Source organism: Pseudopipra pipra, chromosome 8 (assembly GCF_036250125.1).
Source record: "Pseudopipra pipra isolate bDixPip1 chromosome 8, bDixPip1.hap1, whole genome shotgun sequence".
Classification (NCBI taxonomy): Eukaryota; Metazoa; Chordata; class Aves; order Passeriformes; family Pipridae; genus Pseudopipra; species Pseudopipra pipra.
Window position 1 is genome coordinate 7,406,253 of NC_087556.1, and position 16,613 is coordinate 7,422,865.

Below are 16,613 nucleotides of genomic sequence, written 5' to 3' on the forward strand. Positions count from 1 at the left end.
GAAGAAGAAAGAGAGAGCTTGCTGTGCATCATTTAACAATTGCTAAATGTTGATGCATTGCTAAAGGCAAGATCAGGGCTTCCCAAATGATATACAATCAGTGATACAGTACTTTCAGGAACATTTCTCCAGACAAGGCAAGTGCCTGGGGGTGCAAAGCTTCCGTCAGGCCATGGATGCAGCCTGGTTTGGAAGTTGTTCACGTGAGCATCTCAAAGGTCAAGTCAGCAAAAGGGAGCAGTTTTCCCATGGCTCCTATGGCAAGGTGAAAATGGAAGTTAAAGAAGTTAATCTCATTAAACCAATCTCATTATACTGGTTTAATCTTGTTAAACCAGTTGGAAGAAACATACAGGGGCAGTACTATACAGAATCAGAGCAGCAGTCCAGCTAGACTGGGATCCCACCTCTGACCTGATTCTGGCCCATGCCACAAGATCTTACTGGTCTGGTACTGGATGTACTTAATTTTGAGAGATGTGTCCATGAGTCAGTAGTTAGATTGGTACTGAAGGAAAAGGGTTCACACCACTGGTTTTGTCAAAAGGCCTGGTTTCTGCCTAAGCTTCAGCCCATATGGATTTATGGCTTGAAGCTGTCCTGGCATATTCTCTGATGTTTTAGGAATGAGTGAGGTGTTGCTGCAGTTTTTGATTGGTGGGAACTCTCTCTACTACATGGCCACAAGCTATCACCAAACTTACCAAACTCTTGAATATCACTGTTAAATACAGCCAACGTTGGACAACAAGATTTACAAGTTACTGGTGAGAGGGGAGGAATGTGTGCATGTCTGTTTTGATATGTGCAGACAGGTGCCATGGACACATAAGATTCATTTCTTTCCAAAGCCAAGGTAAAAACACTCTCTGCTTTAGTGATGGATATTTGCATTATATCAGAATTCATCTTTTTAAAGGTCCTGCTATGGTCCTAGCCTCCAACACAACCTTGTGTGAGTGAGATTCCTGGTTAATATTTATTTTTACACAGACATAGATTTCTGTTAACAATTTCAGAGTGTGTTGCTTCTGAACTTCCTCACAATCTTTTAAAATTACATGGTGGGCATGTTGTTCTCTGATCCGTTATTGCTTATCTTTCCTACCTACTGCTATCCAGTTGCTCAAATACATTTTGTCATGCTCACTTAGGTTGTTTATAAGTTGTCTTGTTTTATGACTCCTGTCAGTCGCTGGATGCTGAGTTAGCATCTCTGCTCCTCAAGATCACCTTATACACAGTCAGCTCAGGAAGGTAACCCCCGGGGCACTTCCTTCAATGAAGAAGTGTGCACACACAGGCTTGGTGGGTGGACCTGTGTTTCAGTCATCCATTGTCCCTCCAGAGAGTGTTCCTGATGGCCAAGGTGGTATTTCAGGACCGAAGGTTGCCAAGTGCGGTGACTGTGAGAGGAGGAGGTGAGTGGAACTGCTGGCAGAGATGCTTCCTCCCAGCCCCTCTTTCCAAGGCACACACAGGAGGAAGAGTTTGTCCCTTTAGGAGGTCCCTGGTCTTTGCTGACTGTTGCTTGGCCCATGATGCACAGCATGTCTGGTGGCATCTTACCCTACTCCTGTGTCTGTGTTGGGAGCCCTGTTCATCCAACTCTGACCTTGGCACTGTCTCCTCACAGTGTATTTCCTTTCTATTTTTTACTCCCTGTGAAACATTCCATCATGTTGTCCATCCAGGTTCCTGGTTCCTTTCACACTGGGTTTCCTTCTTCATACCCCCAGTATGTCCACACTCACACCTTGCTGGTGCCAGACACCCATCAGGTGGTCAGTGACAGACCAGAGGGGAAGATGTGACTGGCATCCAGAGGCAAAGGAAACCAGATTTCTTCAGTGAATTTATCCATTTTGTACATCTGCCCCTATCTTCCATCCATCATCCCACTTTGCCTTATGGGGAGAACTGCACTGGCTGCAGGAATGTTGTGTGATTAAGGGGGATCTGCAACTGTAGCTCTGTGTTCCAGTTGCCAGCAGCAAACGCTTTCATCCATATGCTGATGTATTCAGGAAGTGTAAACACTTGAGTGTCCCTTTAAATATTTTCTGCTGCAGTCTGACTTTTGATATAGACACCAGCACGAGACTGGTGGGAAAGAGGAATGTATTAAAAACCTTGCCATCAAATTGCAACGCAGAGCTATGGATGTATCACCTAATGTGCTCTGTTCTGAGCGGGGCAGCTCTGCTCAAAATTTAAGAAGTCAGTGAAAGTACAGGCTGCTTCCCCCATAATGAAGAGACTCCTCTGCCAGCAAACTCCAAGAGATCCAGGCCTGCTTAGTGTCTGTGCCCTGTGAGTATGAACTGAGGGTGAGGAGAGACCCCTGACTTTTCCCCAGAAAGAGTACCAGGCAGGGTATGCATATTTTAGGGGTGTATGCATATATATGCATGTTTATTTGAGTGCAGACTGCTCGTAGGCTTTGCAGGTGTATCACCCTGTGAAGTTCAGCCATGCAGCCACAGTGCAATGTTCAGCTCTGAGTGGCTGTTGTTTAGCATATTTATCCAGATTTCTCTTCTGATTAGGCAGCCTTAGGACAATTCTGTTGTTTGTAACTTCAGGAGATGTAAATGACTACGACTCTTCAGGCATCTTAAAAAATTCTGCTAGTTTACTTCTTTAAGATTTAATGATCACTTTATAACTTAGTTGGGGATTCTTTTTCTTGCTGCACGAAGAATGACTGCTCTATCATAGTTTATATTTTTGTGAGTTTAGGAGAAAAACACCTTTAGATAATTGTATCTAGTAATTTTTGGTTTTAAAGTGAAGTATACTATATGCAATTAAAATACAGAATTTCTTGTAATTTTCCTGTATTTTTATGGTAACATCTGAATCCCTTGTGATTATTTTCATCTGTCTGAAAATGGTAAACCGAATTGTGCACACTTAACATCTCAAATTCTCCTCTTCCTCTGAGGTTTAGACTATCATGGAGCAGCTATGGCATTAAGTGACTCTAACTAAGGTGTGAGAAGAAGAAATGTGTTTATACTTTGAGCTGCACTGTCATGTTATTTAAAAGCTAAGCTTCTGCAGCTGGCAGAAAGTCAGCAATTATCTTGTATTCATTTTCAAGGTGTGACGGGGATTCAGACTCTGTCCATGAAGATCAAGCAGGCAGTTCCAGTCCCAGGTATCCTCCTCTGTCTGAAATCCGTTGGCAGCAAGAGGAGCTGTCAGAGTGCTTCTGTTAAAGCATTAGAAAGAAACCTTTATTCTCAAGGGAATGAAGAATTTCTGGGGTATTACCTGCAAAGGCCATTAGTATTTCTGGGAAATGCATATTTGTCTTGTATGCTTTTGTGTAATCAATATTAAGATTAATTACTGATGTTATTATGTAAGTAAATATATTATGGTCTGTATTCTTAACTTCACATTGTGTTACTGTCATTCAGATGCAGCTTTGGTTGCTAATAATAATTTTACTGTACAGCAGCTGGTTCAAAGTAGTGGTATGTGGAGTTTTGCAACTGTGCAAGGATATGCTTATTGATGAGTGTCTCTGTGAAAAAAAAATCCTTCAAATTGTAATTTACCTGAAGTATTCTTGAGGCACATCTCTCTCATGGCTATGTTAGTATATGTTGATTGGTAGAGTGTGCAACTTAACCTTTCAGAAAGATTTTAAAGTCAGATCATGCCTTAAAATTAGCAGCACTTGTGCACATTGTTGAGATGCCTGTGGGCTATAAAGCACCCTATGCTGTAACTATAACAACTGCCTTGGAGCACACTTGCAGAAGGCATGGGCAGCAATGGTGTTCAGCTCCACAGGCACCCTGTGAGCATCCATCTGGATGGTGATGGGCCACAGATGGAAAGCGAGTTTGGCAGCTCAGAATCCTTGGGAGAAAACATTGAACTAGAAAGTTACGCTTTCTAAAAAAAAAACAAACCAAAAAAAAACTCAGGGGGATTTAATTCAGTAGTCCTTGACTCCCTCAGCTGGGAAAGTTTCATACCAGGAGAGAGGTCATCTCTCCATTAGGATTTTACCAGCTGAAGCTAACATCTGAAATTCCACCTGCAAACTAAGCTACAGCCAGGGATTTTGGAGCAGTAATGCTGACCTGCTCATCCTGCCAGCTGATCAGGCAGCCCAGCATCCTGCATTGCAGAAACTTTCCTAATGGTGCCAGGAGACACCACCAGGGGAAGGCATTAGGCCAGTCTAAAGCTGGAATGACTGGGCGTGGATAGGACTAGCAAGGTCTTCTTGGGACAGCTTGCACATTGCAGGCTGGGTGGAGATTGAAAAGCCTGTCCCAGATTCAGTGGTTACCTGAGCATCCATGAATAACAGCGTCTGTTTAAACCCCCAGGTGTGCTGTTATACAGGAGGATGTTTTCTCCAAACTGGGAGCACATGGCACTTGTCCCTTCCACCCAAACACACCTCTGGCTGTTCAGACCCTACCTGAATGGCTACCTCCCTCCCTTTGTTCAAAAGCCCTCAAAACCAGAGCCTGTCAGAAGGGAAGTGAGACTGTAGAGAGGAACTGTTCTATATAATGACATTCTTGTGAGATTACAACTTACTGTGAATCATTGGGTGGTGAAAGGCCTTCTGCATAAAAAGGACAGCTTCAGATTTTATTTGGGGGATGTGAACTACAGGGCTGAAGCCAAAGAGTGCCTCTAAAACTAGTCTTATTTAAGTAGCTCCGCAGTTGAATGTGTAATAATGCTAACAGTAGTTTAGACTCACGTTACTGACATATGCGGTGTTTGATGTGTAGACCACTCAACTTAGTAAAAGCAATATGCCATGAATAGCTAAGCACTTGTTGCTCTTTTTCCTTCCTAATGTTTTGACAGGTGTCTGAAATCCTGCCTGATGCATTTCAATTTTACTTTCTTACAGAGATGATGATAACAAAGAAAATTATCCGGACAACGGTGCTGTCTTAGAGGAAAGGCAGCTGCCTTTGCCAGACGCTCAGCAGCACAGGCAGCAGGCTGTGATTGACTGTGCTCTAAAGCCTGAAATGGGCAACTTAAAGCTGAGAAAACCCAAGCCCATTGCAAAGCTAGAAAATGGAAAAAGCCATGAGGAAAGTCAGGTAAAGAACTAAACTTACCAGGGGTCCGTTTTGTGGTACGGTGTCTGAACAAACATAACTTTTGAAATGCAAAGTGGGACCCCCAGGTAATTCATGATGTGATCAAGACCTCAGGATAATCTACCATGATTTTCAGGGACCTGCAGTCCTGGAACCATCCTATAACAACAGACAATTTCTTTCAGCCAGGGAATTGCAGAGAGGGCTGTGTTGCAACCGCTGTCATGAGTGGGTGCACAGCATAGCTGAAGATATCTCTCTTTATATTTTCTGTGTTTCCTTGCACCAAATATAAAAAACTTGGTAGTTGCAGCGCTTGATTAGACATTTTCTGTTTTGTTTGATTGAGGATCTCTTGTGCTGGTATTTTGGCTGCCAATAGAGAGTTTTAATACTTTCCCTTTATATTAATTTCTGTTTTTCTCATCTTTAAATAACAAGTCTATTCCAATGCAGATTCTGGTAGCAGAGCTCTTGCTCACAAGCTTCCCAGGTTGAAACTATAACTTTTCTGAAGGGTATAAAAGAACACTAGAAATGAAGAAGCTTCTGCTGCTGTCTGTGGAGGTACATTTGCTATGTCAGCTCTAGAGTTACCACCTCTCAGCAGCTGCTGATAATGCCTCTGTTCTTCCCTGGTGCTTCCCAAGTCATGTCTGATGTGCGGTGTAAGGGGTAGAGGTCTTGTGCAGATTTAACTCCTCAGCTAGAAATATTCTCATATCCAAGAGAGTTAATATTAATGCTGGGAGATTTGCTGGCCTGCAGTAGGCACAAAGCCTGATATCTGTAAATACAGATGTCTGTATTTACATATCTTCTTTGATGTATAATGTATTTGGCTACATTTTGTCTCTCCTCCCTTCTTGTCTGTGGATAGAAATTTGCAGAGCGCTTTCTGCAGGGCTTCAAACCCGTCATAAAGTAGGAATTTATTTTGGACCATTTTTTTCAAGTTTATAATGGGATTTCATCATTTTGGACAGAATGTCTTACCTTCTAAGTGAGAACTATTCTTTTGAATTCCAGAAGGAAAATGAAAAGCAAATGGCATCCCAATGGTATTATCACAGTCTCCTACAGAAGGAATATCAAACTCTTTCCCCTTATCTTCCTGCATGTTCTTCTGGAGCTCATCCCAGAGATAAGCAATAACTGGCTTTTTTGCAACTGTATTGCATTACTAGGAAATATTATTTAGACTTCAGGAAGATGAGGTGTACATGTTTATCAACTGAAAAGAAAAATGGTGGGAATACTGACCTATGAAGAGCAAGTAGAGGCATATCAGGAATAGGAATCATGAAGAAGTCGTAAACAGGGCAAGATCTGTCTCATAGATCATCTGTTATTCTTTCAGCTACTTCCAAGCCCCCTGTCTGCCTGCTCCCTGTGTGTGTCCTGTCTGTATCTCTCACCCAGTGAAAGCCAACACAGCACAGATTTACTGCTCTGTAGTGTTGTACGTGGTCTGAAGTGGTTATCTGAAAATGTTGATATTCTTTCCTGGGAAACTTTTTGAGCATATAATTAGACTGCCATAAAATGCCAGTGCAACTTAGGTGTGCAGCCTCTGGAAGGAAAAACAGTGTCAGGCAGATAATTTTCACATGATTCAAGGGCTTGAATTAGGAAAGACAAAAGTGGTCCTGGGCCCCACGCTACCGCTTGCTTCCATCCCTGGCATAATGGAAGATGTAAGATGAGTAGGAACCATTTTAGCTCTGATTTATGGGAGTACTTGAGGATGAGAGTAGTGCAGAGCTTTGAGTGTAATATGCAGCATAAACACAAAGCAAACATCCCTCCATAACAGTAACTCCACTCATTCATAGTGGGGATGGTATCCTAGTACCATGGGACACTTTTTGATGGATATCCTATATCCAAACTGAGTTCAGTGGCGTGTGCTGTTATGGAAAGACTTTGCTCCTGGGAATGGTTTGCAGGAGGAAGCTGTTTTGGAGAAAACATCTACCAAGCCTTTATTCTCATTAATAAGGATGCACGTGCTCCTTGACCCTGAGTGCTCACTTGCTGCATCTTCAGCTACCTCAGGGTCTTTTGTTCTTAAGGAAGCAAGCACCTGCCTTGGCTTCATCAACAGTGCTCAAGAAAAACAAGATTCTTCTTGCAGAAGAGCCCCAAGAAGGGTTTGTTTTTGTGTGTGGGCTCTCATTGGGATCCTTGCTGTGTTGTGACCTCCCAAACCCTGTCTCAGCTCCCTGTGTTAACAGCCCTAGTTGGGAACTGGCAGCAATTGCTTCTCTCTGTTTTGAAGCTGAAAGCAAAGTGCTGCTGTGTTGTTTCTAGTGGCTGTTGTTCATGTGTGTGTGGCAGGTTTTTATTATTGGAAGTGGGCCAGGTGATACTTTCAAACACTGTGCAACTGCATATACCTTCCTTTGGTGACACAGCTTGCCACCAAGCCACTCCATGGGATAAATGATGTACTTACAAGGACCTGATGTCAAACTGAGAAACAGCATTTGCTGAGTACCTGCATTTATGAAAGAAAAGCATGATGCACTGCACATCATGATGAAACAGTTCATCCTCATTTTCCCGAGTTTATTGATAGAGTGCTTTTTCAACAGTGTCCTCAATTCCCCAACCTGACTTCTCTGTGACATCAGAAACACTGACAATGTTGCAGTGACACTGTCTCTTTTAAAGGTGTTGCTCTGATAAGCCAAGGAACTGTTTTCTATTTGCTCCTGTGTATTATAATCCCATGAGATGTTTCTTTAGAGAACTGTGCCTTTAAAATTAGAATAGGCTCTTGGGAGATAAGTAAGTTTGCTGCATGTGTTGGAAGGATTAAAGTCTGTTTGGATGGGAACCATTTTTATGTGCTTTTCTAGTAGAGAGAATCCAAGGGATTTCCACTGTAGAAAGGTCACTGAGAGGGAACAGACCACTGTGGTCAAGTAGAGGAAAGGTGGCCAACTTGGGGATTTTGAGCTTCACAAGGCTCTCAGTCTGCTGAAGTGCAATTCCTGTGCCTCTGATTTTTTTTTGGCACAAGTGCAGTACTGTGGTCATGTACCCTAGGTCTTCATGAAGATAAGGTTATTAAATTTACACTGATGATTAACAAAACCAAGTGCAATAAAAGAGCAGTATCAGGTGGCTTCACTTGACCACTTGTCAGGTGATAAAATGTCACTAGAGTAAAACTGTGCTTTGCATATTGCGTGCAGTTATTTCTCTGGGGGCAGAGCTGGGTATGGAAGCAGCTGTAACCTTTCCAAACAAAGTATGGGGAGAGAGGCAGGCTGCTGGAATGTGATTACACTGCTGCACTCCTATTGCACAGCTATTTGGTTTCTTCTTTCCTGTGGTTTCATGAGTTTCTTTAGCAATTCTGCAAAATTAATCTATAGAAAATCAAATTAATTAGGATTTATTTGACTTCAAGAGGTGAAGAAGCATATGCCCAGAACATACTCCAGGGAGTCACTGTGAGAACAGATGGTGAGGAATAAAAAGTCTGCTTTCTTTGCCCAGTCCTTTCTCCTGTCACTCACCTTTGATGCACAGTCATGAATATAGATTATTAAATGTCATCCTCAAATTCCTTATTGATACTGTGACATATTTATAAAAGGACACTAAAAATGCTAGCTAATAGGTAGAGACAGTAAAAGTTCAGTTTTAAAGTTTTGCTATCAAGGTAAATGACAATGAAAATGAAATGGTGGCTTGACAATCAATGCCTAGAGCTGGAAATGCTGAAGACTGTAGAGTGAAAGTATTTTGAGTATAAATTAAGGGGCAAATTGCTTGGATGTCAAAGAACTTCCAATAGTTTGACAACAAAATTGTGTTTTTAAGTGCACAGGAATCCAAAAACCAGAGCTGATGTTGACACATCAGCTACACAAACTCACAGATGTGTCGGGCAGTCTGCAAGTTCTGCTCAGTTTCCAGGTATACTCTGTTTATGTCTAGGCCATGGCTCCCATCACGGGTTAAATCTCTTCAATTCACTGTCCATTAAATGTACCTGCCTATTTTCTTGTATGGACTGGAATTTTCAGGAGGTGTAGGAGGCACTTCTGCCCAGGATTCATTTCTGGCTGTTTTCTATGTTGACACAGCACCACGAGGTAACCAAGGCTGTGCTTCCAAGTGCTGGTTCAATATTTGCATGGTGCTTCCATTTGCAGAGAAATGGGAGTGTTTGTGTTTTGAATAAAGGATGCAAGGCACTTTCTAGAGTTCAAGGACAGATTAAACTGCTCTGTAATTACAGCAAGTATGCATGTACTGTAATTCAGGTGCCCTGACAGAGATGGGTTATGACATGCTGTGATTTTTTAGGGGGAATTAAGATTTTAAAAAAAAATTTAACTTGTGAAACAAAAGTTTGTTTATCCCAACATGTGTTTATCCCATCCATGATGTTAATTTTTGGCTGCTTCCAAACCACATAGTGTTTTGTGTACAAAGCAGATATCATGGTGGTGATTATGCAGCACTGAGACTTCTCAGCAATGCCTGGAGATTTCCCTCTTCACAGACTGCTTAGCAGATGCAACTTCATTGTAGAAGCTTCACCCTTTCTAGTGAAAAAGAAACAAAAATAAAATAGAAGCCAGTACTCTACTGTTGGATGCCTTTGATGCATCAGGAATGGATTTCACTGCTCTTTAGAAATGGAGGTTCCATCAAGGGTGTTTCCCTAGGGTTACTCCTTAACACCCTAATGACACGACTTATGAGCAGTAACAAAGACATAAAAAAGAAAAACAAAGAAGAAATTAACAACCCCAAACCACCCAAGTCCTCAAACATCAAGCCTGCAAGCGTTTATTGCCAGCAAATACTCTTGTCCTCAGCTTTCCCTTTCGTCTAGCAGAAACCATCTCGAATTGCCATGTTCCCTCTGCCCTCTGAGTTGCCATCTGAACATTCCCACCCAAACTTCTGATTTCCATGCATCCAACTAAGCTTTGAAATTGAGGCAAAATCAGGCACATTGCTTTACCAGGGAAGTGAACACTGTTGTTTTGCAAAGCACATCATATTTTAATTTGATGAACTCTTAGACTAAAATACTGGATTATAAAAGCTAATAAAGAAGCAGGAAAAAAGTCCCACTTTGATTATCACATTTTCAAAGAACTTCATTAACTTACCCCATTGCAATGCAAGGGAAATATTGCAGACCATTTTATAGGCAGGAAAATTAACATGTGCTGAACACATCTCGTCACAGCCCTACAACTGTTTTTTGAAAGCTTGGAGTAAAATGGGTACCTTTCTCATTCCTCTTCCCTTACTCATTTTTTTGGACTGAATTGGCTTTTCTATTTTCTGTGTTGCAGGTTGGGTGATGTGACATTTTTTCCCCTCAATGCCTTTCCCTCCTTCCTCAGTAATACTCTATTTGTAAAGCTACACATATTCTAGGGAAGGAAAAGAGGAAGGTGGTTAAACCTTACAAATCTTATTTAAGTGAACTGCATTTGCCTTTGTCAGCCAGAATTTTTCTGGTGATAGCCAAGTAGTAAAATTACTGACATATGAGTAAATAAATTCAAATGAACTCTGTGTGTAGAACCTTTTAGCTCAGAAGCTGACATCTGTTATCTAACTAACAAACAGAAAATGGGTTACAGTCTGCTTTGGTTTCAAAAACTGTTTTCCAGAGAAAGAACATACTATTTTGTTTAGAACATTTTCTAGTATGTGTTTTGTGTTTTCCACATGTTTCCAGATTACTACCCCAAAAAAAAGAACAAAGATCCACAATCAGCATCCAGTCTCACGGAGCAATTTCTTTCTCAAAGCGAAACGTTCAGCTAAGCCTGATTGGTACTGACAGGGCACATTCAATTTTTTTCTTTTTTTGGTGTGCTTTGTGCAGGAGCTGGAATGTGCATTGCCAGGCCTCCCAGAGTGGCAGGGGAAGCCTGGATCCTCAGCTAATGACTACACACAGAATGTGGCTCTGAGGTGCCAGGAAACAGTCGTGAGACTTCAACCAAGGTAAGCCCTTGGGATCAGACAGCACATTTCACTTCTGATTAACTGTAGGAAAGGCTAATTCATTTGCTGCCTTTTGTATAAAATATTCCGACTCCTGGCTCTCACTGGCAGTTGTATTCTATATTTATATGGCTAGGGCTGTTTGGAGAAAGCGAAAGGGATAAAGATAAGAATGCAAATTTCATCATTCTTTAAACCCCTTTACATTTCAAGCGGGAAGAACATCCTCAGTTCAGAAACTTCAGTTCCTCTGTGCCAAGTTTCAAAAATATCTTGCCATTTCTTTTCTTTTCCCCCCCAGTGCTGAATTGCCTCACTCTTTCTCAGAGCTGTATTCTAATTGTGAAATGGGAGTGGGAACCTGCACACCCAATTTTACCATGGGTATGCATTTATGTGTAGTTTAGACTCTTGAGTGCTGTGGCAACTGTGCTTGTTCCAGTGCTGGGAAGGGTACAGTGTGTTCGGGTCAGGCATTAAAAAGTCTTGGTGGCAGGTAACTCAGCTGATAGTCAAGCACCTCAGCTCTGGTAACTATTGAAAGTCACAGTTTCTACCCTGATCCTTCATGGTTCTGCAAAAGGCTAAAAAAGGGGTTTCAACTCACCCAGCGACCGGTGAAGGTGTGTCCTAAGGATAAGATTTAGTTCTTACTAAATTTGAGGGCACTGCTTTACAATTTTCACTGCTTTACAATTTTTGCATGCTGAGGTGCTGGTTTGGCCCTGCTTTTCTGTGCACAGAGTTGTTGGCAGGTGAGCCAGGTCTCTGCTCTTTGTCTCGAGGTGCATGACAGCCTTGGTGCTCTGTGGGGGGACTGAAGCAGCACCAGTACATCCCAGGGATGCTCAGGGCACAGCTATTTGCCATCTAGAGCACCTTGGCTCCAAGGTTTGTTTCCAGTCAGGATTAGGTTAGTAGAGACAGTGGCCATCCAAAGGCAATTTGGGTGCTTTATATGAAACGAACTGGTTGGTTTCACCACAGCTTTTAGCAGGCAACATTGTAAATCATATTAATTTGTGCTCTCAAAGGAAGGTTTAGCAGAATGACCAAGCATATAATTATCTTGGACAAAGAACTGCTTTTGCCCTACAGTGATTGTCTGTGCAATTGAGACACTGCATCTCAGAAAGAATTTTTAATTAGGAAGCCTGCCTTCTCTTTTTCTGGCATTCTTTATGCTAGGAAAGAATTGCATGGTTTTCTTGTAAAGAGGAGCTTGGTGAGTTTAGTATCATATAGTTAGGCCTACCTATTGGCTCTGCTGGTGGGATGCCTGTGTATGGGCAGATAATAAAGTAACTGGTAATTTTGAAAGGAATATGATGAAAGGAAGATAGGTAAGAACCAGAGTGTGCATGAATAAAACAGTAACCACAGCAAAGTTCCCCTGTCCTCTTCAACAGTTTGGCATTTTGAGTTTGCTTGGTACTAAACTATTGTTCACTATGCTATTTATTCCTGCTTAACACCAGGGTAGCTCCTTAGAAAGCCTGCTATGCACAAGGGCTAAATCTGTTAAATAATGGTACTTGGATTTACCATGCTAAGAGCTGTGAAAGCATAGTGATCAAATCTCAGCTCTGTCCATGTTTTAGTTTGATTATATTACAAGAAAAAAAAAAGAAAGAAGTAGATAACTTTACTCTCAAATAAGAAACTTTAAACATGGAGTAAACAAGTATTAACACATGGTCCCTGGCATCACACACACACTTTATTTACTTTAACTGCCCTTGCAAAAGACACTCCTGCCACCCAGCCAGGGCAAGGGACTTTGAATCACATATGCTGGAGTTACCACTTTCAGTTTGAGGGTCACTGTGTCAGTGACTCCCCTCAAGGACCACCACCAGCTTGCCCCATCCCTCTGCTGTCAGCCAGCTTTGGCAGGGCCCCATTTTGGCAGTTCAGTGTCCCTGTCTCTGCTCACATGGGCCTCTGGCACTGGGACCACAGCACTGACTCATGCAACAGCCTGGGACACTGCTGCCAGGGAATGATGGGACACTGCTGCCAGGGAATGATGTCCTGCCTTGTTTTCTGCCTTCTCTGCTGTGGACATGGCAAAGGTTAAGTATTCAGGTTTGGCAGCTGCCAGCAATCGTAGCTGGATTTGGACAGAACATGTCTGCTACGCCCACTAAATTTGAATTTCACTCTCTTCCACTGTTTTTGATAGGTTAGTGGTAAAATTAACCATGCTTTGGAACGCTGTATCTGCCTAACTCATAGACTAAAAGCTCTCTGGTCTTTAGGAGGAGATTGGCACACTGCTGCAGAGGTGACCTGGCTCTCTCGGTGTCTCAGGTGTGTGTGTGTAGGATACGTAAAGGATTATTTCTGTCTCGTAGGAAGAAGCAAGATTGATTGTTTCTAGTGCAGCTTGTTGTTACTTCTGTTTTAACTTAGAGTCTGCAGATTGATATAGCTCTGTCATTAGCTTCATTGGAGTTTAAAGGTCTCAATACCTCTGAACTGTGCTGAGTTTTTTAAGAAATCTGTTCTGGTGAGTGTGGGGCAGCTAAAAACAGGATAGTTTTAATTTTTCTAAATATGGATTAAAAACTACTGAGATATGAAAAGCTTTTCAGTCCAGTCCCTGTTAAACAGAGAAATCTAAATTCAGGGTAATCTAACAAGGGATGCTCATAAACAGATATGTGACAGAGAAGAACAGAACAGGCAATGTGAGAGCAGCAATCCACAAAAATACAACCTACAAGCATATATATGTGGATTGTTTTTTTTAAGGGAGTACTTTCATTTTTGGATAACCACCAAAACAGTAAAGGAAAGGTTTTGTGGAAGAATAGACTTGGTGAAGAGGTTTGCAGTGAGAAGAATGGGGAATGCTGTCTTGGCTAAGCTGTACTTGGCCTGTGAATCAAGGATTTCAATTTCAAGAGGTGTTTATCGTGCATGATTCATGAACATCAGGATCAATTCAGTACATGGAATGCCATCTGCACAGAAGGAAACCTTTACATTTTATTCCCAGAACATGAATTTCTAATACTATTTCCAGTGATTACAGTGAATGCTGCTCTGGTCATTGTGTGTAGCTGGGTTTGGATAAGAGAGTAACACAATTTGCATTTTTGATAGATAAAAGTTATATGCAGGTCCTGGGAACAAATAAAAGAGAATTGCCTTTTTTTAGCAGAGAGTAGGAAAGCCAGTATGGAACAATACATATGATTACAAAAAGCTGCTCCTGCCAATTGCCTTTTCAAAGGCAATCAGCAAAACTGGTGTGGATTGCAAGCTGTGTGCACTTACCTGAACAGGGGGTGGTGTTTCCTTCAGCTGCCTGTTACACAGGGAGGAGGCTGAAACAAGGCACTCTTAGGCAGTGGGAAGGTCAGTGCTTCAGAGAAGGCTGCATTCCATCTCAGTGTGGGAACTACACCTTGGGGTTTTCTGCCAAGAAAAATTCTTGAAAGTTCCCCATCTTTCCCATTCCCCAAACAAAATGGGAATGGAGTGGTTTCATTTAACAGGACTCAGCTGGTCCCTGGGTTGGTCCCTAATTTCTGCAGAGGCTGTAGGGTGGCAGTTGTTGTCAGACTTATGGCTATTCTCCAGGAAAACTGGAAATGCCAGCAGCCTCCAGGGTTTCTCTGATCCCCCAGGGGAGGCCAAGCTCTAGCAGGGCTTTTGGTATTTAAGTTTTCCAGGCAAGTAACTTTTGAGAGAGCCCTTCAGGTGGGAACTCCTTTGGTTTCCAGGCTTTCTGTTGAACAGCTACAACTCAAGGATGAGTGGGATGGAGCAGGGAAGCTGCAGAAGTGCTGATGTCCCTGTGCCATCTGGCAGACCTGCATGAGTGAGGCAGAGCTTGTGAGGCTGCATCGCCTCACCTGTACAGGCAGCCAAGTGAGCAGGGAAAAAGCTGGGAAATAAATGACCACTTCCTAAAAACAGTTTCTTCAGAAATCTTGATGTTAAAATACTGGTGTTTCTGGTTTCAGTGAGACTTCTTGTACCAAGGCATGGAAAATTCTCTGAGCAAGCTTTTGGGTTGCAGTACAACTAAAGAAAAAAAACAGAGAAAGGGGGGAGGTGGAGAGGATAGAGGAGCAAGAAAAGAATAGCATCTTACTGTCTCCCAAGTAAGAACTGCTCCTGGTGAGTATGAGAGGCTCTCATAGTAAGAAAAACAAGTGCTGGCTGTGTTACATAAGGGCTGTGATTGATGAGACAGGCAGTGCTACACTGGCTCTCTGTCTGAGTGCTCATTCCATCATTCAGGGATTGCCCAGGGAGTAGCCTTGGGCCCTTGATGGTGTTTTTCCTCTCATTTTTCTCTCTTTATGTTCACCCCAAAGCCTGCTGCGGTTCTGCACTGCTTTCCAAGGAGTCAAAGGCATGCTTTTGAAGCATCCACCTGCAGCCCTGCATGAAGGTGTTTGGATTTCAGAATGCTTTTTGCCATTTGTGGAGGTCTCAGAAAGGACCTTTTTTGTTTTCCTGGCGCTGAGATGTGCTGGTTGTGGGTTCTGCCTTTCTGTGAACTCGTGTGATGTGACCTCTGGATAGGCTGAATCAGTCCCCTGAGAGGGTACTGAGATGCTGTTCCCCTTGTGGGGCACCCTAACGGTGGGAAGGGTGGAACTGATTCGTAGACTGGAGACAGGGAAGGAGTGTTGGGCCAGGACAGACTGACAGTGAAACTGGAAAAGGAGTTTCATCCCGCAGAATACTGTGTGGTTGGCTGGGAGGACTTACCCTGGCATCACCAGTGCCAAGACCCCAAGCACGTGTGGCACTGTGATGCACAAACACAGAACTCAGCTGAGGATGGGGCTACTGTGATCCAGAGCTGGGTGGAGTAAATTTCAATTTACAGAATACAGTGCTCCTTTCTGGGTTCCATCTGGGAACTGTGATGTGAGTTTGTTTAGGTTACCTTCAAACATTTTGCCCAGCTTTTAAAATTGTGTGGTTTTATTTGAATTTTATGCAAGTTTGGAAGTGATGTCATGCATAATTCAAAAAATTCACTTGTTCTGGTCTGTTTTTCAAATAGCACACTGCTCATGCAAATTGATCTTCCCCTTGAAGGCTGGTAGGAGCTCTGTTATGATAATTAGTATTTAGATTTTTTTTTTCTTGTTATGTCCACAAGCTTCAAATGTACATATTACTCATTGCATCTTTGCCATCTTTGTCATGGAGAAGAGGATAATTCTGCCAAAGCCAGAGTCTATAAGGGAGGGTGAGAGACCAGGCCTTTCATGTTTTTTAAAGGACCATATAACACATATTTGAGTAGGAGCCACAGAGAGAATTCCATTTTCATTATTTTACATGATGTAAATTATACAAAATAAGGGTGCCTGCAATTATTCAAAATTTTAGCTAAGGCCTGAAATAATTTTAATGTACTCAGCACAGATGGAAAATTAGGGCTTGTTCCTGCTGCTTTTGAAGTTAATGGATATTTTGTGATTGACTTTTAATGAGAGTAAGATCCAACCCATAGTTATTAAATTGTAAGCCCTGTGTTGCCGG

General features: G+C 42.3%; 1 protein-coding gene across 5 annotated transcripts in view; it reads left to right on the plus strand.

Annotated features, from left to right (window-relative positions):
- The window catches only part of FAM13C (family with sequence similarity 13 member C), a 60,163-nt gene that overhangs the window by 11,168 nt on the left and 32,382 nt on the right, over positions 1 to 16,613 (plus strand). For 3 of the 5 annotated variants that reach the window (XM_064662412.1, XM_064662414.1, XM_064662417.1), the window contains 3 exons: positions 3,107 to 3,163; positions 4,898 to 5,096; positions 10,972 to 11,093. In XM_064662412.1, coding sequence (XP_064518482.1) covers positions 3,107 to 3,163; positions 4,898 to 5,096; positions 10,972 to 11,093 — 378 coding nt within the window. The remainder of the gene's footprint in view (positions 1 to 3,106; positions 3,164 to 4,897; positions 5,097 to 10,971; positions 11,094 to 16,613) is intronic. The other 2 variants (XM_064662413.1, XM_064662415.1) reach the window with 1 other exon arrangement.